The sequence below is a fragment of the Salvelinus sp. IW2-2015 genome, unplaced genomic scaffold (assembly GCF_002910315.2).
Source record: "Salvelinus sp. IW2-2015 unplaced genomic scaffold, ASM291031v2 Un_scaffold3509, whole genome shotgun sequence".
Taxonomy (NCBI): Eukaryota; Metazoa; Chordata; class Actinopteri; order Salmoniformes; family Salmonidae; genus Salvelinus; species Salvelinus sp. IW2-2015.
In genome coordinates, this window is record NW_019944789.1 from 24,296 (window position 1) to 50,485 (window position 26,190).

At 44.2% G+C, this 26,190-nt stretch overlaps 1 protein-coding gene across 1 annotated transcript in view; it reads right to left on the reverse strand.

Annotated features, from left to right (window-relative positions):
- Positions 1–26,190, reverse strand: part of LOC112076003 (patched domain-containing protein 1-like) — a gene marked incomplete at its 3' end in the record, with an annotated part of 52,093 nt that overhangs the window by 20,520 nt on the left and 5,383 nt on the right. Inside the window, exons 3-5 of the mRNA XM_070441142.1 lie at positions 24,948–25,043; positions 10,258–10,378; positions 3,827–4,057 (exon numbers count right to left, since the gene is read on the reverse strand). Coding sequence (XP_070297243.1) covers positions 3,827–4,057; positions 10,258–10,378; positions 24,948–25,043 — 448 coding nt within the window. The remainder of the gene's footprint in view (positions 1–3,826; positions 4,058–10,257; positions 10,379–24,947; positions 25,044–26,190) is intronic.

Genomic DNA, 26,190 nt, shown 5'->3' on the forward strand with positions numbered 1-26,190 from the left:
GAGAGAGAGCGAAACAGAGAAAGATAGACAGATCGCCGACAGAATCCGAAAGAGTAGATACTAAAAAAGGAAAGAGCCAAGAGAAAATAGAGGGACAGAGAAAAAAAAGTAGGACAAAAAAACTATAAAAGATAAGAGCAGAAGGGTGACAAAAATAGTAACGAGAGGGGAAAAGAGAGGGAAAATTAGATAGAGGCGAAATATTATGAGTAATAAGAGAGATGAGTAGAGGTGGGTGAAAATATGATGAAGAGAGAGGGAAGATAGAGAGAAGAAGGGGAAAACCAGGCGAAGAAAGAAGAAGAGAGGAAATAGAGAGAGAGAGGAAGAGAAAATAGGGAGTGGAGAGAGACAGTGGAACCGCAAATTTAGATTAAAAAGGAACGGGCTAGCAAAATGATGAGGACCGAGAGCAAAGAGCAAACCCAATATAGAGAATAGGACGGGGAAATAGGACTGAGACGAGAAAAGAGCGGAAAATAGGCGGACGAGGAAGCTGGAAAATAAGATGCCGGAGAAAAGACGGGAAAATAGAGGAAAGTTCGAAAAATCACGTAGAATCAGCCACAACACTGGGTAACCCCCCGATAAACCTAAGGCTATATGGCAGCCTTCACTCTGTGAAAATCACCCACAACATCTTGTTTAGATTTTTCCGTATCGTGAAAGAAATTGGAAATTCTCTCAATGCGACCCTGTGTGTCTGAAAATCTGATAACTAAGACTTTCATCTGAAAGCTAGCTAACTTTTGTTTAAAGCGTGAGCTCTGTAAAAGCTACCACGAATATAACAGTCATGCAAACAGTAATACACATTAAAATCCCTCCAAAATCCCTGAAAGAACCTTTAGTCCTGAGTCATTCGTTTTGTACTGTAATTGGAGCGAATAATAAATAAAAATCAAATTAATATTAACCTTACTATGTCCCATCCTGCTGTGTCGTTCTCGTACACAAAGAGTCACCCACCTCTGCTCCAGGTCATTCAGAACAAAATTGCCCCCATGCAGCGCGAAATGCATCCCTTATTCAGCCCCCTGACTACAGACAAAAAAATACACCACATACACCACCACCCGGATGGGCCTGAAACCCAAAACAGCTAATGCATAAAACAAGGGCGGCTCACGCACTAACAAACTTTCTCAATGTCCCGTTGTGTTGGTAGTAGAACAGAATTATTTTGGTCTTTCTTCCACAGCAAAAGCCCCAACGCCGACTCGCTTTCACCCAAAGCCAAGACCTACCCCATGGGAAGTACATAATTCTCCCACCACTACACACACGCCCACTTTTATGATTTTCAGAACGAGTTAACTGGCTTATTGTGGTTCTCAGAGCAGCCCAGCGAATAAACAAGAATGTGATCAGGCAAGAACTGATGACCTAAGATGGAAAGGGAACCGCTAGATAAAACCCATGGAGATAGGAACATGCAATGAGAAGAAAGTGAGGAGAGAAGCCAGTAGAACATACATTGCTCACACTAGACATCAATACAGCCACAGAGAACTCTAAAAACGAGAGATTCCATCTGACCCTATTCCTCCTGACGGAACATCAGATTCTTCTCTCAACCGAGTGCTCCCCTGCCTGCTCTCCAGCTGCTTCCTCACATACACAAATGCGCCATATCCCCCCCCTTCCCTTGCTCAGAGCCTAACGTCCATCACTCATACTGCTAATGAGAGGAGCGGACCAGATGGAAACAGAGTGACCAGAGATGACAGGAGGGACCAGAAGACAGGGAGGAACCACACCGCAGTGACAGGAGGGACACAAGTGACAGAGGACCACAATACAGGGGAGGGAACCACCAGAGTACAGGACGGACCACAGAAGTAATACAGAGGAGGACCACAGAAAGGACAGGAGACCACAGAGACAGGAGGAACACAGAAACAGGGACACGGACCAGAGTGAGGACCAGAATGACAGATAGACCAGAGGACAGGAGACCACAAGGACAGGAGGAACCAGCATACAGAGAGACCAGATGAGGTGACCACCAAGTGACAGATACCAAATGACGACCAGAAAGTACAGAGACCAATAACAAAGCAAGACAGAGTGACAGTAACCACACCCAAACATAAGCCCACAATCTCTCAACCTCCACATTGGCCCTCATTTACTTGCCATCCTCTTGATGAATCTATGACCACTTACGCTTATACTGTCAATACTCCTTCATGGCGGTAGCGGATTGGCAATCTACCGACACCAAATCATGTTGTGGTATCGTAACTTATGGAGGTAACTGTGTGACGTTGGGTGTGTGTTTAACTGTGTGTGTGTGACTGTGGGGGTGTGTAACTGTGTGCCTTAGAGCTATTAAAACTTGTGTAAAACTAGACATTCGTGTGTGTAACTGTGGTGCGTAACTGTGTGTTGTGTGTGTAAAGCGTGTGCGTTTATCAGTGCGTCTGTAAACAGTGTGTGCGGCTGACTGTAACCAGTGTGGCCCGAAATGAAATGTAACAGTACAAATACACAGTACCACACGTGCGCGTTTAACAGCCTAAGAATGCCATGGGTGTGTGTAACAGTATGCGACTGATGGCCCCTTCATGCTTATTCATCCGCTATTGTGTTCAATTTGCGGCACAGTTCCGACAACAAACATTACCACAAACATTCCGATGGTTCCATCAGAAATTCAACCATTATTCCGAATCTGCGGAGAGGAACTCTCTCTCCTCTCCTCGACCTGTGCCTCTTGCACAAACACACAGAACCCACGCACGTAAAATACACAACAAAGTACAGATAACACACACCACAACCCCCACTGCACGCACCTACACCCATCTACAAACAAAACCCCAACAGCACGTACGTACACACACACACCAACCACCCCCCCACGCACGCGAACGCACTACACACACACACACCACACACACACACACCACAACCCTGCGCACGCACGCCACACACACAACCCCACCACGCCCATTACACACAACCAGCCCACTACACACACACACAACAACGTCACACACACAAACCAACGCCCACACACACAAACACACGCATTACAAACACGCCAACACAACAAACGCACCACGTACACACTACACACACACACCATTCACCCCACGAACCACACACACACAAGCAAAGCTTTAGCATAACAAAAACCACACACTGTCCAATGACCAAATGAACATGGACGTACACTGGTGGATCATGTACAATGCACCATCCAGGCCTAAAACCGTCTAGACCTCTTATAATTTAGATGAATCACAGGCGTCAACAGTATCACACAAGAGATGCAACACTCCCTGCACAGATGAATCGCCAATCCCCCCCACTTATAGACTGCTAAAGAAATCAAAGTGCATTCTCACGATTAAGCCATAACCCCACACCACATATCCACACATCCCGCAATACACAGACAAACCGCCCCCCCATGTGCTCCACAAACAGCACCCAACATAAGTAAAAAACCAAGAAGTACCCGAATGAAGAACAGGATATACACGCGCAGCGTACACACACCCCTCCTTAAAATTCCCAGCTTAACATGAGCGACCATCAATTATAATATTGAACACAGAAACACACTTCAGTCCACAGACACGCGGTACACATAGTATGAAAGTACACAGTTACCAACATAAGCAAACCAATTCGCGCTAACACCCAGGTGTTGAAACCAGGATGGACAAAGAGAAGCGACCGCTCACAGCCACGCATCCTAACAGGGACCAATTGAAATTAACACGAGTACACACTCATCCTAACAGGTGACCAATGAAAATACACAGTACACACTCATCCTAACAAGTGACCAATGAAAATACACAGTACACACCCCTCCTAACTGGTGACCAATGTAGGCCATCCGCCCGTCAGCCAGACGTGTGATTGGGTAGCGCAGAGGAAGGGAAGAACGGTTAGCGAAGCGAGCTGATTGGCTGTCCTCCAGGAATCGGATGATGTCATCGATGATGCAGGTATTCTTGTCGTCGAGAAGACAGAGGTGGGAGAAAGAGTAGTTGAACCCCAACACTGGAACCTGGAGCTGAACGACAGCACGATGGAGCTGAAGAGAGAGAGAATTCTTTATTTCTGTGTTTCTTTACCAATCCATTCAAGCAGTAGCGATATCACTGCCTTTACACAGAAACAAGGCTGTTATTTTGGAACATGGAAGTACCTGTATGCATATAACATACAGTGCAATCGGAGTATTCAGACCCCTTGACTTTTTCCATATTTTGTTATGTCACAGCATTACTCTAAAATTGATTAAATCGTTTTTTCCCCCCATCATTAATCTACACACAATACCCCATAATGACATCACAATACCCCATAATGACAAAGCAAAAACAGGTTTCTAGAAACATGTGCACCTTTATTAAAACTGAAATATCACATTTACATTAGTATTCAGACCCTTTATTCAGTACTTTGTTGAAGCACCTTTGGCAGCGATTACAGCCTCAAGTCTTATTTGGTATGACGCTACAAGCTTGGCACACCTGTATTTTGGGGATTTCTCCCATTCTTCTCTGCAGATCCTCTCAAACTCTGTCAGGTTGGATGGGGAGCATCACAGCACAGCTTTTTTCAGATCTCTCCAGAGATGTTCGATCAGGTTCAAGTCCGGGCTCTGGCTGGGCCACTCAAGGACATTCAGAGACTTGTCCCAAAGCCACTTCTGCATTGTCTTGGCTGTGTGCTTAGGGTCGTTGTCCTGTTGGAAGGTGAACCTTCACCCCCTTCTGAGGTCCCGAGCGTTCTGGGGCAGGTTTTCATCGAGGATCTCATCTTTCCCTCATTCCTGACTAGTCTCCCAGTCCCTGCCGCTGAAAAACATCCCCACAGCATGATGCTGCCACCACCATGCTTCAACGTAGGGAAGGTGACAGGTTTCCTCCAGACCTGACACTTGGCATTCAAGCCAAAGAGTTCAATCTTGGTTTCATCAGACCAGAGAATCTTGTTTCTCATGGTCAAAGTCTTTTAGGTGCCTTTTGGAAAACTCCAAGCAGGCTGTCATGTGTCTTTTACTGAGGAGTGGCTACCGTCTAGTGCTGCAGAGATGGTTGTCCTTCTGGAAGGTTCTCCCATCGCCATAGAGGAACTCTGGAGCTCTGTCAGAGTGACCATTGGGTTCTTGGTCACCTCCCTGACCAAGGCCCTTCTCCCCTGATTGCTCAGTTTGGCTGGGCGGCCAGCTCTAGGAAGAGTCTTGGGTGTTCCAAACTTCTTTGATTTAAGAATTATGGAGGTAACTGTGTTCTTGGGGACCTTCAATGCTGCAAAAATGTTTTGGTACCCTTCCCCAGATCTGTGCCTCGACACAATCCTGTCTCGGAGCTCTACGAACAATTCCTTCGACCTCATGGCTTGGTTTTTGCTCTGACGTGCACTGTCAACTGTGGGACCTTGTATAGACAGCTGTCTAGGTGTCTTTCTAAGTCATGTCCAATCATTTAAATGTATCACTGGTGGACTCCAAACCAGTTGTAGAAACATCTCAAGGATGATCAATGGAATCAGGATGCACCGGAGCTCAATTTTGAGTCTCATAGCAAAGGATCAGAATACTTAAGGTATTTCTGTTAATAAAAATAAATAAAAAACATGCAAAAATTTCTTAAAAACTGTCATTATGGGGTATTGTTTGTAGATTAATGAGGGGAAAAAATGATTTAATACATTTTATAACAAGGCTGTAATGTAACAAAATGTGAAAAAAGGGAAGGGGTCTGAATACTTTCAGAATGCATTGTATGCACCTATACTATAATCCACCTACTACCATATGTACCCGTATGTATATAATTATGTTCCTATAATTATACTGTTTGTATATGTCCAATAATACAATACAAACACTGTATTGGGAGAAGTATCCACAGATTAGGAAGTATTCTGTTCTGTTTCCATGGCAAGAAGACAATAGGGATCATGTGCGTGGTTACAGTTACTAGGAAACAGCGATGCCATTCACAGTGTGTGGGCGGAGTTATCACACACCTTGGAATGCTGCATATACCAGCGCTTGTGTGTGTGTATGGTCACTAGACTACCCATTACATACCATACCTCACTCTCAACAACAGAGCTTTAAACCCTAACATTGAACAATATTGGAAATAAATGTGTTGTTACTGACTGGATATAAATCAAATCCAATTTTATTTGTCACATGCGCCAAATACAACAGGTGAACACCTTACAGTGGCTGAGTCACTGGCCGTCCCTRGGAGGGGTGCGTCACTTGAGTGGGTTGAGTCACTGACGTGATCTTCCTGTCTGAGTTGGCACCCCCCCTTGGGTTGTGCCGTGGCGGAGATCTTTGTGGGCTATACTCGGCCTTGTCTCAGGATGGTAAGTTGGTGGTTGAAGATATCCCTCTAATGGTGTGGGGGCTGTGCTTTGGCAAAGTGGGTGGGGTTATATCCTGCCTGTTTGGCCCTGTCCGGGGGTATCATCGGATGGGGCTACAGTGTCTCCCCTGACCCCTCTTGTCTCAGCCTCCAGTATTTATGCTGCAGTAGTTTATGTGTCGGGGGGCTAGGGTCAGTCTGTTATATCTGGAGTATTTCTCCTGTCTTATCCAGTGTCCTGTGTGAATTTAAGTATGCTCTCTCTAATTCTCTCTTTCTCTATTTCTTTCTTTCTCTCTCTCTGAGGACCTGAGCCCTAGGACCATGCCTCAGGACTACCTGGCATGATGACTCCTTGCTGTCCCCAGTCCACCTGGCCGTGCTGCTGCTCCAGTTTCAACTGTTCTGCCTGCGGCTATGGAACCCTGACCTGTTCACCGGACGTGSTACCTGTCCCAGACCTGCTGTTTTCAACTCTCTAGAGACAGCAGGAGCGGTAGAGATACTCTTAATGATTGGCTATGAAAAGCCAACTGACATTTACTCCTGAGGTGCTGACTTGTTGCACCCTCGACAACTACTGTGATTATTATTATTTGAAAAATGCTGGTCATTTATGAACATTTGAACATATTGGCCATGTTCTGTTATAATCTCTACCCGGCACAGCCAGAAGAGGACTGGCCAACCCTCATAGCCTGGTTCCTCTCTAGGTTTCTTCCTAGGTTTTGGCCTTTCTAGGGAGTTTTTCCTAGCCACCGTGCTTCTACACCTGCATTGCTTGCTTGTTGGGGTTTTAGGCTGGGTTTCTGTACAGCACTTTGAGATATCAGCTGATGTAAGAAGGGCTATATAAATCTATTTGATTTGATTTGACTTGAAATGCTTACTTACAAGCCCTTAACCAACAATAGAGATTTAAGAAAATACCTAAAAAAAAGTAAGAGATAAGAATAACAAATAATTAAAGAGCAGCAGTAAATAACAATAGCGGGGATATATACAGGGGGTACCGGTGTCGAGGTAATATGTACATGTAGGTAGAGTTAAAGTGACTATGCATAGATAATAACAGAGTAGCAGCAGCGTAGAAGAGGGGAGGAGGGCAATGCAAATAGTCTGGGTAGCCATTTGATTAGATGTTCAGGAATCAATTATGGGTTGGGGGTAGAAGCTGTTTAGAAGCCTCTTGGACCAAGACTTGGCGCTCCGGTACTGCTTGCCGTGCGGTAGCAGAGGGAACAGTCTATGACAAGGGTGCCTGGAGTCTTTGACAATTTTATGGCCTTCTTCTGACACCGCCTGGTGTAGAGGTCCTGGATGGCAGGAAGCTTGGCCCCGGTGATGTACTGGGCCGTACCCACTACCCTCTGTAGTAACTTTTTGAGGATTTGAGGATCCATGCCAAATCTTTTCAGTCTCCTGAGGGGGAATAGGCGTTGTCGTGCCCTCTTCATGACTGTCTTGGTGTGTTTAAACCATGATAGTTTGTTGGTGATGTGGACACCAAGGAGCTTGAAGCTCTCAACCTGCTCCACTACAGCCTCGTAGATGAGAATGGGGGCGTGCTCCGTCCTCCTTTTCCTGTAGTCCACAATCATCTCCTTTGTCTTGATCACGTTGAGGGAGAGGCTGTTATCCTGGCACCACACGGTCAGGTTTCTGACCTCCTCCCTATAGGCCGTCTCATCATTGTCGGTGATCAGACCTACCACTGCTGTGTCATCGGCAAAATTAATGATGGTGTTGGAGTCGTGCCTGGCCGTGCAGTCATGAACAGGGAGTACAGGACGGGACTGAGCACGCACCCCTGAGGGGCCCCCGTGTTGAGGATCAGCATGTTACCTACTCTTATCACCTGGGGGTCGGCCTGTCAGGAAGTCCAGGATCCAGATGCAGAGGGAGGTGTTTAGTCCCAGGGTCCTTAGCTTAGTGATGAGCTTTGAGGGGACTATGGTGTTGAACACTGAGCTGTAGTCAATGAATAGCATTCTCACATAGGTGTTCCTTTTGTTCAGGTGTGAAAGGGCAGTGTGGAGTTAAATACAGATTTCATCATCTGTGGATCTGTTGGGGCTGTATGCAAATTGGAGTGGGTTTAGGGTTTCTGGGATAATGGTGTGGATATGAGCCATGACCAGCCTTTCAAATCATTTCATGGCTACAGATGTGAGTGCTACGGGTCAGTAGTCATTTAGGCAGGTTACCTTAGTGTTCTTGGGCAGATGTGATGACCGGCTGTCGTTACCTTCGTGTTCTTGGGCACAGGGACTATTGTGTTGTGCTTGAACATGTTGGCATTACAGACTCAGACAGGGAGAGGTTGAAAATGTCAGTGAAGACACTTGCCAGTTGGTCAGCGCATGCTCGGAGTACACGTCCACGGTAAGCCGTCTGGCCCTGCGGCCTTGTGAATGTTGACCTGTTTTAAGGTCTTACTCACATCGGCCGCGGAGAGCGTGATCACACAGTCGTCCGGAACAGCTGATGCTCTCATGCATGTTTCAGTGTTACTTGCCTTGAAGCGAGCATAGAGGTTACATAGCTCGTCTGGTAGGCTTGTGTCACTGGGCAACTCTCGCGGCTGTGCTTCCCTTTGTAGTCTGATAGTTTGCAAGCCCTGCCACATCCGACGAGCGTTGGAGCCAGTGTAGTACATTTTGATCTTAGTTCTGTATTGACGTTTTACCTCTTTGACAGTTCGTCGGAGGGCAGAGTGGGATTTCTTATAAGCTTCCGGGTTAGAGTCCTGCTCCTTGAAAGTGGCAGCTCTACCCTTTAGCTTCGTGTGAATGTTGCCTGTTATCCATGGCTTCTGGTTGGGGTATGCACGTACGGTCACTGTGGGGACGACGTGCTCGATGCACTTATTGATAAAGCCAGTGACTGATGTGATGTACTCCTCAATGCCATCGGAAGAATCCCGGAACATATTCCAGTCTGTGCTATCGAAACAGCTCTGTTGTTTAGCATCTGCTTCATCTGACCACTCTTTTATAGACCGAGTCGCTGGTGCTTCCTGCTTACATTTTAGCTTGGAATCAGGAGGATAGAATTGTGGTCAGATTTACCAAATGGAGGGCGAGGGAGAGCTTTGTACACGTCTCTGTGTGGAGTACAGGTGGTCTAAAGTTTTTTTCCCTCTGGTTGCACATTTAACATGCTGATAGAAATAAGGTAAAACTGATTTAAGTTTTCCTGCATTAAAGTCCCCGGCCACTAGGAGTGCAGCCTCTGGATGGGAGGGGTCAAGTGATGGTTAAGTTGAGGGGAGGAGGATTATTTAAGATATTGTTTGAAGGTAGGGTTTCAGATGGTTTCGGAAGATGGGCAGGGACTCCACTGTTCTGGCTTCAGGGGGAGGCTGGTTCCACCATTGGGGTGCCAGGACAGAGAAGAGCTTGGACTGGGCAAATATTGCCCTCCCGTAGTGCGAGAGGGCCAAGAGACCTGAGGTGGTAGAATGAAGTGCTTGGGTTGGGGTGTAGGGTTTGAGCACAGCCTGAAGGTAGGGAGGGACAGTTCCACTTGCTGTTCTGTAGGTAAGCACCATTGTCTTGTAGTGGATGCGAGCTTCGACTGGAAAGTGTGCGGATGAGTGGGGTATATTACTGCACTGTCGGAGCTAGAAGCACAAGCATTTCGCTACACCCGCAATAACATCTGCTAATCACGTGTATGTGACCAATAAAATTTGATTTGATTTGGCTTGGCTGACTGAGTGAGTGACTGGTTCAGATTGTATATACACTGCCTGGCCTGGCTGACTGACTGACTGCTGCTCATCTGGCTGGCCCTGTGCGTTTTTTTACACTGAGAGAGGAGTGTGTTAAGCAAACATAAAATAGGCCGCTATATCATTCTCTGACCAACACACACACACACGCACACGCAGCGTTACCTTGAGTACCAGGTCTGTGTGTAGAGGGTCCAGGATGCTGCCTCTCCTAGAGGTGACTATAACACGACCGTAACGACCTGGAGTCTGCAGGTCAGAGTACAGGGTGTGTTTAGATCTGTTGGCAACAAACACACAAACAAACAGACCTTTTAGTCCACCATTACTAAAATATATATTACAGTACATTCGGAAAGTATTCAGACCCCTTGACTTGTTCCACATTTTATTATGTTACAGCCTTATTCTAAAATTGATTAAATCGTTTTTTTATCCCTCATCAATCTACACACAATACCCTATAATGAGAAAGCAAAAACAGGATTTATACATTTTTGGAAATGTACATTTTTTGGGGGTGGGGGGAAATATTACATTTACATAATTGTTCAGAGCCTTTACTCGGTACTTTGTTGAAGCACCTTTGGCAGCGATTACAGCCTCCAGTCTTCTTGGGTAGGACGCTACAGGCTTGGCAAGGTGTCTGAATACTTTCCAAATGCACTGTATATTAGAATAAGGATTGTTTCCTCCCATAGGTCTCCTCCCACATGGTACTGTCCACTTTCTATTCTGCTGTGTTTTGGATTTTTGTTTATTTTCCCCGTTTTTGTGTTTGGAATGGTTAAATAAAGTTTTATTAGTACAGCACATTTCAGACATGGAATTCATTGCTATGTGCTTCACTGGGAAAAACGAATTTAAAAAACATTGGGGGGAAAAAACGTTAATATTTACTACACAACAAACACAAGAGGATAAAAAAAATAATAATAACAATTATAACTGAGTGACTAAAAAGAACCTAAGGAACAGCAAAGCTAAAAATATTTAAAATATCTATTTTTAAAATGTCCACAGTTTCGGCCCCCTCAGGATCTCTGGCTATTCCAGAGGCTGGCTGCATAGCAACTAAAGGCTGCCTCTTGGCACCCCTCAGGATCTCTGGCAGACTATTCCAGAGGCTGGGGGCATAACAACTAAAGGCTGCCTCTTGGCACCCCTCAGGATCTCTGGCTATTCCAGAGGCTGGGGGCATAACAACTAAAGGCTGTCTCTCCATGCCTCTTGGTCCTTGGCTTTGGGATAGTTATAAGGCTGTCTCTCCATGCCTCTTAGTCCTAGGCTTTGGGATAGTTATAAGGCCAGTGCCAGAGGACCTGAGGAACATATTGGGTACATCATTTAAAAGCATGTCTGATATGTAGTGCACAATCATGGATTGATTTAAAAACCAAAAGAAGAATCTTAAAATGAATTCTAAAAGTCACAGGCAGCCAGTGCAGAGACCTTAAAACCGGTGTAATGTGTGCTCTCTGTCTGGTCTTGGTCAGTACCCTGCAGCATTCTGTATGTTTTACAGTACAGAGACCATTAAACTGTGTAATGTGTGCTCTCCGTCTGTTTCTTGGTCAGTACCCTGCAGCATTCTGTAGTGTTTTACAGTACAGAGACAATTAAAACTGGTGTAATGTGTTTCTCTGTCTGGTCTTGGTCAGTACCCTGCAGCATGCTGTGTTTTACAGTACAGAGACCATTAAACCGGTGTAAATGTGTTCTCTGTCTGGTCTTGGTCAGTACCCTGCAGCATTCTGTATGTTTTACAGTACAGAGACCATTAAACTGGTGTAATGTGTTTCTGTCTGGTCTTGGTCAGTACCCTGCAGCATTCTGTATGTTCTGCAGTTGACCAATGGTTTCTTGGGTAGACCAGACAGGAGAGCATTACAGTAGTCAAGACTGCTTCTAATAAAAGCATGGATGAGTCTCTCTGTATCAGCCTGAGAGAGAAATGTTCCTCAGGTGGTAAAAAGCTATTTTGGTCACATTCCTAATATGTGATTCAAAATGGAGTTCAGAATCTAAAATAACACCTAGACTTTTTACCTGGTGTTTTATCTTTATTGCCCATAAATGTGCGGCCAGATTTCTCTCTGTGCTTTGACTCCAACAATAAGTACCTCGATCTTGTCTTGATATAGCTGGAGGAAGTTGTGAGCCATCCAAGTGTTTAAATCACGAACACACCTAATAATTTATCCATGGAGCTAAATCCTCTGATGACACAGAAATGCTGTGTATCGTCTGCGTAACAGTGAAAATCAATGCTGTGCTTCCTGATAACACTGCCAAGGGTAACACATATATAAACTGATCACTACGGGACCCAAAAATCGAACCTTGTGGAAAGCCACATGATATGTTATTTCTCTAAGTTGATCCAAGATGGCGTAGCAGTGCAGACGTGTTTTGTTCGTCCTCTCGTGTACTTTTGTATTTTTTCGTCTTTTTTGTATATATTTCAATCTCTTCTCCATTTTATTTCAATTATACCTTCCGGTAACCTGCCTCACCCAATGTGATATGGAACCGCTATTATTTTTTATTTTTAGACCTTATAGCAAGAACCACCTAGCCATCAGAAGCTAACCAGCTACAAGCTATTTAGTCATTGTTAGCCACTGCTAGCGGCCTTTACCTTCTGCACAGGTACCAGCCCTTTTTAAAATATTTTAGATTTTTTTAGCTTGGATAATACTCGCCAGCCTACCAGTAACGGACTATCTCTCCACTTCAACGCCGGATTCCTGCCGTAATCCCTGGACCATTACTCCTGATCTTCACAGCTAGCTAGCACCCACTGAGTTACCCAGTACCGAAGCTATCCCTGAGACCCACCTCCCGGCCTACTCAGTTGTTCACCCGGACTCCACCCAAACACGGCTAGAACACACTACTCCACCGGATCCTTGCCGTAAGCTCTGGACCTTGGCACCGGATCACCGCTGCTACCGAGTGGCTATAGTGGCTAACGCCCCTGCCCCGAAGCACCAGTTAGCTGTGAGCCAGGCGCATCTCCCGGCTAGCAAACTAAATTACCACAACTACAATACCTCTTTCACCATCTGGCTTGGATCCTTAGTCGACACGGCGCCCCGCAGCACCACCACGACTGGTCTGCCGACGAATACTCCATGCGCTGTGCCTTCAACCGGCCTCCGTCGGACGTCGGAGCAGACGCTTCTACTAGCCCCGAGCAACTAACTTTACTACTAACTTTAAACGTTGTGTCGCCCGCGTGCTAGCGTAGTAGCGACTACTCTGCGGCTTCCCTGTTCCATCTATTGCTGCCCCCTGGACCCTATGATCACGTGGCTACATAGCTGATGCATGCTGGACTGTCCATTAATCACGGTACTCCATTCTGTTTATTTAATTATTTTAATTATTATGTTTTTTAATTTTTTTATCTGTCGGCCCCAGCCGCGAACTCAGGCCCTGTGTGTAGTTAACTGACCCTCTCTGCCCATTCATCGCCATTTTACCTGTTGTTGTTTTAGCTGATTAGCTGTTGTTGTCTTACCCGTTGTTGTCTTAGATAGCTCTCCAAATCAACACCTGTGATTACTTTATGCCTCACTTTATGTCTCTCTCTAATGTCAATATGCCTTGTATACTGTTGTTTAGGTTAGTTATCATTGTTTTAGTTTACAATGGAGCCTCTAGTTCCACTCTTCATACCTCTGACACCTCATTTGTCCCACCACCCACTCATGCGGTGACCTCACCCATTATAACCAGCTTATCCAGAGATACAACCTCTCTTATCATCACTCAGTGCCTGGGCTTACCTCCGCTGTACCCGCACCCCACCATACCCCTGTCTGCACATTATGCCCTGAATCTATTCTACCACGCCCAGAAATCTGCTCCTTTTATTATTTGTCCCCAACGCTCTAGGCGACCAGTTTTGATAGCCTTTAGCCGTACCCTCATCCTACTCCTCCTGTGGACGTAAACCCAGGCCCTGCGTGTCCCCAGGCACCCTCATTTGTTGACTTCTGTGATCGAAAAAGCCTTGGTTTCATGCATGTCAACATCAGAAGCCTCCTCCCTAAGTTTGTTTTACTCACTGCTTTAGCACACTCCGCCAACCCTGATGTCCTTGCCGTGTCTGAATCCTGGCTTAGGAAGGCCACCAACAATTCTGAGATTTCCAAACCCAACTACAATATTTTCCGTCAAGATAGAACTGCCAAAGGGGAGGAGTTGCAATTTACTGCAGAGATAGCCTGCAAAGTTCTGTCATACTTCCAGGTCTATACTCTAATTTAAAAAATTAACCTCTCCAGAAATAAGTCTCTCACTGTTGCCGCCTGTTATCGAGACCCCCCTCTGCTCCCAGCTGTGCCCTGGACACCATTTGTGAATTGATCGCACCCTCAACCCTCAATAGATGCCCTCAATCTCACACAAATCATCAAGGAACCCACCAGGTACAACCCTAAATCCGTAAACATGGGCACCCTCATAGACATTATCCTGACCAACTTGCCCTCCAAATACACCTCCGCTGTTTTCAATCAGGATCTCAGCGATCACTGCCTCATTGCCTGTATCTGCTATGGGTCCGCGGTCAAACGACCACCCCTCATCACTTTCAAACGCTCCCTAAAACACTTCTGCTAACAGGCCTTTCTAAATGACCTGGCCCGGGTATCCTAGAAGGATATTGACCTCATCCCGTCAGTCGAGGATGCCTGGTCATTCTTTAAAAGTAATTTCCTCATCATCTTAAATAAGCATGCCCCATTCAAAAATGCAGAACTAAGAACAGATATAGCCCTTGGTTCACACCAGACCTGACTGCCCTTGACCAGCACAAACACATCCTGTGGCGGACTGCAATAGCATCGAATAGTCCTCGCGATATGCAACTGTTCAGGGAAGTCAGGAACCAATATACGCAGTCAGTCAGGAAAGCAAAGGCTAGCTTTTTCAAGCAAAAATTCGTATCCTGTAGCTCTAACTCCCAAACGTTTTGGGACACTGTAAAGTCCATGGAGAACAAGAGCACATCCTCCCAGCTGCCCACTGCACTGAGGCTAGGTAACACGGTCACCACTGATAAATCCATGATAATCGAAAATTTCAATAAGCATTTCTCAACGACTGGCCATGCCTTCCTCCTGTCTACTCCAACCCCGGCCAACAGCTTCACCCCCCCCCCCCCCCGCAGCTGCTCGCCCAAGCCTCCCCAGCTTCTTCTTCACCCAAATCCAGACTGCAGATGTTCTGAAAGAGCTGCAAAACCTGGACCTGTACAAATCAGCTGGGCTAGACAATCTGGACCCTCTCTTTCTAAAATTATCCACCGCCATTGTTGCAACCCCTATTACCATCCTGTTCAACCTCTCTTTCGTATCGTCCGAGATCCCTAAAGATTGGAAAGCTGCTGCGGTCATCCCCCTCTTCAAAGGGGGTGACTCCCTAGACCCAAACTGTTACAGACCTATATCCATCCTGCCCTGCCTATCTAAAGTCTTCAAAAGCCAAGTTAATAAACAGATCACTGACCATTTCGAATCCCACCGTACCTTCTCCGCTGTGCAATCCGGCTTCCGAGCCGGTCACGGGTGCACCTCAGCTACGCTCAAGGTACTCATAGCCTGGATCCTCTCTAGGTTTCTTCCTAGGTTTTGGCCTTTCTAGGGAGTTTTTCCTAGCCACTGTGCTTCTACACCTGTTTGGGGGTTTTAGGCTGGGTTTCTGTACAGCACTTTGAGATATCAGCTGATGTACGAAGGGCTATATAAATACATTTGATTTGATTTGAACAGTGTCGAATGCAGCACTTAAATCTAAGAGTACAAGGACAGAGAGCTGTTTGGCATCTGTGTCACGGCTCTAAGATCATTTACCACTAACTAAGCCTTCTCTGTGTTGTGGTGGGCACAAAAAAGAGATTGAATTTTTTCTTTTACAGTTGTCACTTAAATGATTTAGCTGTTTGAACATCAATTGCTGCAGAATTTTGCTTAAGAATGGAAGGCTAGAGATTGATCGATAATTTCTAAGAGCTGAAGAATCTAGATGCCGTTTCCCCAGAAGGGGTTTCACATAACAGTTTTTAGTGCAGTGGGGAAAGTGCCTGTGAACAGGGAGAGATTATCAATAGCTTGCATTTCTTCAGATATGCAATTAATATTTTGAAGAAGGTGGTGGGGATAGGATCTAGAAGGCAGGTAGAAGGCTTAAGTTGTGATATTAATTTCTTGAGTCTGTGTCAACCAGGGAAAATAAATCCATAATGCCTCTGCGTGTGTCACGTTCTGACCTTAGTTCCTTTGTTTTGTCTTTTCTTTTAGTATGGTCAGGGCGTGAGTTGGGTGGGTTGTCTATGTTAGTTTTTCTATGATGTTCTATTTCTGTGTTTGGCCTGATATGGTTCTCAATCAGAGGCAGCTGTCAATCGTTGTCCCTGATTGGGAACCATATTTAGGTAGCCTGTTTTCTGTTGGGTTTTGTGGGTGGTTATTTTCAGTCTTTGTGTGTCTGCACCAGACAGAACTGTTTCGGTTGTTTCTTTGTTTGTTTTGTTATTCAGTGTTCAGTTGTGGATTATTACTAAATATCATGAACACTTATCACACTGCACCTTGGTCCTCACCTTCTTCCACCGACGACAGCCGTTACAGCAGTACAGTAAGCTAGGGCACATATCATCAAACTTCTCATCAGGTCTTACTTCAGACCCAGCCTAATGTTGGTTATTTTATCTCTGAAATATACCGCAAACTCATCACATTTAGATGTGAAGGAAAGTTCACATAGGTTTGAGGGCGTAGGATTTATCAGGCCATCAACGGCCGAGAAGAGCACTCTCTAATTATTCTGATTATTTGTGATCAAGCTAGAAAAATAAGACTGTCTGGCATTTCTAATTGCCTTGTTATATATGCCAAATTGCTCTCTCAGACTATCATAATGGATCTGCAACTTTGACTTCGTCCACTTCTGCTCTTTCTTTCTGCAATTTCTCTTTAATTGATTAGTTTCCTAATTGATTAGTTCCCCAAACGGAGCTCTCTGTTTGGATGTGGCCTTCAACGGTTGTCCTTCATTAGCTATTAAAGTGATCAACTAAATCATCACAAGAGGAAGGCAGAATAGGTGGTGGAGTATTGTTCACACACTCAATAAAATCTGTAGCAACTTCAGAGGTAAGATAATGTTTAAATATAATGCGTTCTGTATTACCCTGTGCTATGGGCAACAAGGTAGTATGAAATACATAGAGGTGATCAGATAAAGCAACATCAACAATAGAGGATATGACAATAGAAAGACCCTTGGTAATAACCAGGTCCTAACCCTAACCCATCTGGATTGAGGTAACCAATCAAATAACAACAAAATTATTAATGTTACAACCACTTTTTCTGGCAGTCTTCAATCTATCAGAATAGTAGGAGATGACAGTTTGTATAAACTCACTAGAAGGCGGTGTTATAGGAACATAAATTAGGTTACTCACAATAACCGTAGTGCCATTCCTAAAGGAATGTAAATAGTTTTCAAGTCCTCTGTTGGTTATTCTGACAGGGAGGACTGGAGCACTACCAGACCCTGTCTGTTAGTCTCTAAAACAGTTTGATGTTGTTGGGACTGGAGCACTACCAGACCCTGTCTGTCAGTCTCTAAAACAGTTTGATGTTGCTGGGACTGGAGCACTACCAGACCCTGTCTGTCAGTCTCTAAAACAGTTTGATGTTGTTGGGACTGGAGCACTACCAGACCTTGTCTGTCAGTCTCTAAAACAGTTTGATGTCGCTGGGACTGGAGCACTAACAGACTACCAGATAAATACACTGGTACAGAGAGACAGGAAACACAGGGATAAAAACACTGGTACAGAGAGACAGGAAACACAGGGATAAATACACTGGCACAGAGAGACAGGAAACACAGGGATAAATACACTGGTACAGAGAGACAGGAAACACAGAGACAAATACACTGGTACAGAGAGACAGGAAACACAGGGATAAATACACTGGTACAGAGAGACAGGAAACACAGGGATAAATACACTGGGACAGAAAGACAGGAAACACAGGGATAATTAACACTGGCACAGGGAGACAGGAAACACAGGGATAAATACACTGGGACAGAAAGACAGGAAACACAGGGATAAATACACTGGTATAGAGAGACAGGAAACACAGAGACAAATACACTGGTACAGAGACAGGAACACAGGGATAAATACACTGGTACAGAGAGACAGGAAACACATGGATAAATACACTGGGACAGAACGACAGGAAACACAGGGATAAATACACTGGCACAGAGAGACAGGAAACACAGGGATAAATACACTGGTATAGAGAGACAGGACACACAGGGATAAATACACTGGGACAGAAAGACAGGAAACACAGGGATAAATACACTTGTACAGAGAGACAGGAAACACAGGGATAAATACACTGGTACAGGTGGAGCAGGTAACAGGGATAAAATACACTGGTACAGGAGAGACAGGAAACAGGGATAAATAAACTGGTACAGAGAAGACAGGAAACACAGGATAAATACACTGGACAGAGAGACAGGAAAACAGGGATAAATACACTGGCAAGAGAGACAGGAAACACAGGGATAAATACACTGGTACAGAGAGACAGGACACAGGGATAAATACACTGGACAGAAGGACAGGAAACAGGGATAAATACACTGTACAGAGAGACAGGAAACACAGGGATAAATAAACTGGCAAGAGAGACAGGAAACAGGGGATAAATACACTGGTAACGAGGACAGGAAACCAGGGATAAATAACATGGTACAGAGAGACAGGAAACACAGGGATAAATACACTGGTACAGAGAGACAGGAAACACAGGGATAAATACACTGGTACAGAGAGACAGGAAACACAGGGTAAATACACTGGACAGAGCAGAGAAACACAGGGATAAATACCCTGTACAGAGAGACAGGAAACACAGGGATAAATACACTGGTACAGAGAGAGGGAACACAGGGATAAATACACTGGAACAGAGAGACAGGAAACACAGGGATAATAAACTGGTACAGAGAGACAGGAAACACAGGGAAAAACACTGGTACAAGAGAGACAGGAAACACAGGGATAAATACACTGGTACAGAGAGACAGAGAACACGGGGATAATTACACTGGTACAGAGAGACAGGAACACAGGATAATACACTGGTACAGAGAGACAGGAAACACAGGGATAAATACACTGGTACAGAGAGACAGGAAAACAGGGATAAATACACTGGTACAGAGAGACAGGAAACCAGGGTAAATATTACATCTGTACAGAGAGACAGGAAACACCGGGATAAATACACTGGGGAAAATAAGCGACACCTGAAGGGGTGGAGACAATCACAAGGACAGGTGAAACAGATCAGGGCGTGACAATTGGATCTTCTCGGATAGATGAAGGGTGGCCAGACTGCCTCCCCGATCTCCTATGCCTTGCGAGTGTCCAGTCTCCACTGGGCCGCAGAGTTGAGATTAACATCTGTCCTTTGGATTGGGACAGATCAATGACGCCTGACTCATCAACAGCTTTGCTAGAGATTCGGTTTGCAACAGGTTACAGCAAGGTTGGTGGACTTAGAAAACAGGCTCTCCTTTTCTCTCAGCTGAGCTAACAGCCGGAGGATCTCTTCTCTAATCTGCTTGATGGTGGTGCATGTAGGGCAGATAAATCCCTGTCCATTTTCCAGTTCCACGTTGTCTTCATCTTGTGATTGTGTGGTAAACATCTCACACCTGAAGCATTTGTGCCCAGTCGTGCATAAAAACAATGGTGGGCTAGCACCGTTAGCGTTAGCCTAGTACCAAATATGTAGATAATATGTAAATAATAGAAGATAATATGTAGATAATAGTACAAAATATATAGATAATAGTAGATAATATGTAGATAATATGAAGATAACAGTAGATAATATGTAGATAATATGTAGATAATAGTATATAATAAACTCAGCAAAAAAATAAACGTCCTCTCACTGTCAACTGCGTTTATATTCAGCTAACTTAACATGTGTAAATACTTGTATGAACATAACAAGATTCAACACCTGAGAGATAAACTGAACAAGTTCCACAGACATGTGACTAATGTGTCCCTGAACAAAGGGTGGGTGTCAAAATCAAAAGTAACAGTCAGTATCTGGTGTGGCCACCAGCTGCAATAAATACTGCAGTGCTTCTCCTCCTCATGGACTGCACCAGATTTGCCAGTTCTTGCTGTGAGGCGTTACCCCACTCTTCCACCAAGGCACCTGCAAGTTCCCAGACATTTCTGGGGGGGAATGGCCCTAGCCCTCACCCTCCAATCCAACAGGTCCCAGCCGTGCTCAATGAGATTGAGATCCGGGCTCTTCGCTGGCCATGGCAGAACACTGACAATCCTGTCTTGCAGGAAATCACACACAGAACGAGCAGTATGGCTGGTGGCATTGTCATGCTGGAGGGTCATGTCAGGATGAGCCTGCAGGAAGAGTACCACATGAGGGTGGAGGATGTCTTCCCTATAATGCACAGCGTTGAGATTGCCTGGAATGACAACAAGCTCAGTCCGATGATGCTGTGACACACCGCCATCCTGTACCTGTCTCACAGGTGTGATGTTCGGATGTACCGATCCTGTGCAGGTGTTGTTACACGTGGTCTGTCACTGCGAGGACGATCAGCTGTCCGTCCTGTCTCCCTGTAGCGCTGTCTTAGGCGTCTCACCGTATGGACATTGCAATTTATTGCCCTGGCCACATCTGCAGTCCTCATGCCTCCATGCCTCATGCCTCCTTCCGCAACGCATATAAGGCTGGTGTGTTTACGGACATATTCAATCAATTCTTATCCCAGTCTGCTGTTCCCACATGCTTCAAGAGGGCCACCATTGTTCCTGTTCCCAAGAAAGCTAAGGTAACTGAGCTAAACGACTACCGCCCCGTAGCACTCACTTCCGTCATCATGAAGTGCTTTGAGAGACTAGTCAAGGACCATATCATCTCCACCCTACCTGACACCCTAGACCCACTCCAATTTGCTTACCGCCCCAATAGGTCCACAGACGACGCAATCGCAAMCACACTGCACACTGCCCTAACGCATCTGGACAAGAGGAATACCTATGTGAGAATGCTGTTCATCGACTACAGCTCAGCATTTAACACCATAGTACCCTCCAAACTCGTCATCAAGGTCTCGACCCCGCTCTGTGCAACTGGGTACTGGACTTCCTGACGGGCCGCACCCAGGTGGTGAGGGTAGGTAACAACATCTCCACCCCGCTGATCCTCAACACTGGGGCCCCACAAGGGTGCGTTCTAAGCCCCCTCCTGTACTCCCTGTTCACCCACGACTGCGTGGCCATGCACACCTCCAACTCAATCATCAAGATTGCAGACGACACTACAGTGGTAGGCTTGATTACCAACAACGACGAGACGGCCTACAGGGTGAGGGCCCTCGGAGTGTGGTGTCAGGAAATAACCTCACACTCAACGTCAACAAACAAAGGAGATGATCGTGGACTTCAGGAAACAGCAGAGGGAGCACCCCCCTATCCACATCGACGGGACAGTAGTGAAAGGGTAGTAAGTTTTAAGTTCCTCGGTGTACACATCACGGACAAACTGAATTGGTCCACCAACACAGACAGCGTTGTGAAGAAGGCGCAGCAGCGCCTCTTCAACCCTCAGGAGGCTGAAGAAATTCGGCTTGTCACCAAAAGCACTCACAAACTTTTACAGATGCACAATCGAGAGCATCCTGTCGGGCTGTATCACCGCCTGGTACGGCAACTGCTCCGCCCACAACCGTAAGGCTCTCCAGAGGGTAGTGAAGTCTGCACAACGCATCACCGGGGGCAAACTACCTGCCCTCCAGGACACCTACACCACCCGATGTCACAGGACGCCCTCCAGGACACCTACACCACCCGATGTCACACAACGCCACTTTATATAATGTTTACATACCCTACATTACTCATCTCATATGTATATACTGTACTCTATCCCATCTACTGCATCTTGCCTATGCCATTCGGCCATCGCTCATCCATATATTTATAGTTCCTAGTTCAATAAAGGTTAACTAAATAAAATAAAAAAATGTGTGGGGATATTGTGGGGATATTTTTCAGCGGCAGGGACTGGGAGAATAGTCGGGATCAAGGGAAAGATGAAAAGAGCAAAGTACAGAGAGATCCTTGATGAAAACCTGCTCCAGAGCGCTCATGACCTCAGACTGGGGTGAAGGTTCACCTTCCAACATGACAACGACCCTAAGGACACATCCAAGATAACGCAGGAGTGGCTTCAGGACAAGTCTCTGAATGTCCTTGAGTGGCCCAGCCAGAGCCAGGACTTGAACCTGATCGAACATCTCTGGAGAGACCGGAAAATTGCTGTGCAGTGACGCTCCCCATCCAACCTGACAGAGTTTGAGAGGATCTGCAGAGAAGAATGGGAGAAACTCCCCAAATACAGGTGTTCCAAGCTTGTAGCGTCATACCCAAGAAAACTCGAGGCTGTAATCGCTGCCAAAGGAGTAAAGGGTCTGAATACTTATGTAAATGTAATATTTCCGTTTTTTCTTTTTAATACATTTGCAAAATGTTTGTCATTATGGGCTATTGTGATGTCATTATGGGCTATTGTGATGTCATTATGGGCTATTGTGTGTAGATTGATGAGTGAAACAAATATTTAATCCATTTTAGAATAAGGCTGTAACGTGGAAAAAGTGAATGGGTCTGAATACTCTGAATGCACTGTAATAGTAAATAATATGTAGATGATAGTAGAAAATATGTAGCTAAAATGTATATCATACTAGATAATGTGTATAATATGCAGATAATAGTAGACAAAATGTAGATAAAAGTAGTGACAGAGCTATTAGACTAATAGTAGATAATAGTAGATACTAGTAGATATGTAGATAATAGTAAAAACAGAGCTATGAGACTAATAGTAGATAATAGTAGATACTAGTAGATAATAGTAGACAGAGCTATTAGACTAATAGTAGATGATAGTAGATAATAGTAGATATGTAGATAATAGTAGAGATAGAGCTACTTAGACTAATAGTAGATAATAGTAGATAATACGTAGATATAGTAGATATGTAGATATAGTATGTAAGAAGCATGAGACTAGTTAGAATAATAGTAGATACTAGTAGATATAGTATAGTAGAGAGACAGAGCTCTATTTAGTTGATAGTAGATTAATAGGTTTTTTTTTTTGGTAGATAATAGAGAGGGGCCGTTTTTTAGTTTTATAGACTATAGTTTTTTTTAGGCATGAAGTGTATGTGACGGAATAGTAGAGAATTTAGAGGATATTTTAGGACGCTAATATGTAGATATAAATAGTAGATTAATAGTAGATACAGAGATTAGTACGACATATAGTATAGTAGATATATAGTAGAGACAGAGCTATTAGACTAATAGTAGATAATGAAGTTAGATAATAGTAGATATGTAGATAATAGTAGAGACAGAGATATTAGACAGTTAATAGTAAGATAATAGAGAAGTAGATATAGTAGATACTAGTAGATATGTAGATAATAGTAGATAATAGTAGACTACATAGACTAATAGTAGATATATGTGAGATTAATAGTTAGAGACAGAGCTATTAGACATATTAGTGAGATAATAGTAGATAATAGTAGATAATATGTTAAGATAATAAAGTAGAGTAGTGTTAGATAATAGTAGAGACGACGAGCTATTAGACTAATAGTAGATAATAGTAAGTATAATAGTAGATATGTAGATAATAGTAGAGACAGAGATATTAACAGTATACGTAGATAATAGTAGATTATTAGTAGTTAATGATAATAGTAGATATAGTAGATAGTAGGGAGATAATAGTAGAGACAGAGCTATAGACAGTAATAGTAGTAATACTAGAGAATAATTAATGTAGATAGATAGTAGATAATAGTAGGATCTAGTAGAGAGTCACAGCATTAGACAGTAAAAGATTAGTATAATAGTAGGATAATAGTAGATAATAGTAGGTATATAGTAGATATAGTAGATAGTTAAGATATATAGTAGAGACAGAGATATTAGCACAATAATAGTAGATACTAGTAGATAATAGTAGATAATAGTAGATAATAGTAGATAATAGTAGGATCTAGTAGAGTCACAGCTATTAGACAGTAATAGTAGATACTAATAGATAATAGTAGATACTAGTAGATATGTAGATAATAGTAGAGACAGAGATATTAGACAGTAATAGTAGATATGTAGATAATAGTAGAGACAGAGCTATTAGACTAATAGTAGATAATAGTAGATAATAGTAGATATGTGAGATAATAGTAGAGACAGAGATATTAGACAGTAATAGTAGATATAGTAGATACTAGTAGATATGTAGATAATAGTAGATAATAGTAGAGACAGAGCTATTAGACAGTAATAGTAGATAATAGCAGAGACAGAGCTATTAGACAGTAATAGTAGATAATAGTAGAGACAGAGCTATTAGACAGTAATAGTAGATAATAGTAGAGACAGAGCTATTAGTCAGTGTAAATAGTAGATAATAGATAATAGTAGATACTAGTAGATATGTAGATAATAGTAGATAATAGTAGAGACAGATATATTAGACAGTAATAGTAGATAATAGTAGAGACAGAGCTATTAGACAGTAATAGTAGATATAATAGATAATAGTAGATACTAGTAGATATGTAGATAATAGTAGATAATAGTAGAGACAGAGCTATTAGACAGTAATAGTAGATACTAGTAGAGACAGAGCTATTAGACAGTAAATAGTAGATAACAGACCTGTTTGACAGGAAACAGTGAGTCCACCAGGTTTCCTTCTATCTTCGCCAGACTGTGTTTAGGAACCAGGAGGGACTCCACGTTACCTTCCACTCTGTACCGACTAAACACACGCGCGCGCACACACACACAATAGCAGAATAACTTTCTGCAACATGTCATCATGGAGGAGTCTGCTACAGGCCTGCACCACCAACATGTCATCATGGAGGAGTCTGCTACAGGCCTGCACCAATCAACATGTCATAATTTAGGAGTCTGCTACAGGCCTGCACCAATCAACATGTCATCATGGAGGAGTCCTGCTACAGGCCTGCACCCAATCATCATGTCATAATGGAGGAGTCTGCTACAGGCCTGCACCAATCAACATGTCATCATTTAGGAGTCTGCTACAGGCCTGCACCAATCAACATGTCATCATTTAGGAGTCTGCTACAGGCCTGCACCAATAACATGTCATCATGGAGGAGTCTGCTACAGGCCTGCACCAATCAACATGTCATCATTTAGGAGTCTGCTACAGGCCTGCACCAATCAACATGTCATCATTTAGGAGTATGCTAGCAGGCCTGCACCAGTCAACATGTCTCATGGAGGAGTCTGCTACAGGCTGCACCAATCAACATGTCATCATTTAGGAGTCTGCTACAGGCTGCACCAATCAACATGTCATCATGGAAGGAGTCTGCTACAGGCCTGCACCAATCAAACATGTCATCATTTAGGAGTCTGCTACAGGCCTGCACCAATCAACATGTCCAGTGGAGGAGTCTGCTACAGGCCTGCAGCAATGTCATCATGGAGGAGTCTGCTACAGGCTGCACCAATCAAAATGTCATCATGGAGGAGTCTGCTACAGGCCTGCACAATCAACATGTCATCATTTTGGAGTCTGCTACAGGCCTGCACCAATCAACATGTCATCATGAAGGAGTATTCTACAGGCCTGCACCAATCAAATGTCATCATGGAGGAGTCTGCTACAGGCTGCACCAATCAACATGTCATCATGGAGGAGTCTGCTACAGGCCTGACCAATCAGCATGTGTCATCATGAAGAGTATTCTACAGGCCGCTGCACCAATCAACATGTCATCATTTAGGAGTCTGCTACAGGCCTGCACCAATCAACATGTCATCATTTAGGAGTCTGCTATAGGCCTGCACCAATCAACATGTCATCATGGAGGAGTCTGCTACAGGCCTGCACCGAATCAAACATGTCATACATGGAGGAGTCTGCTACA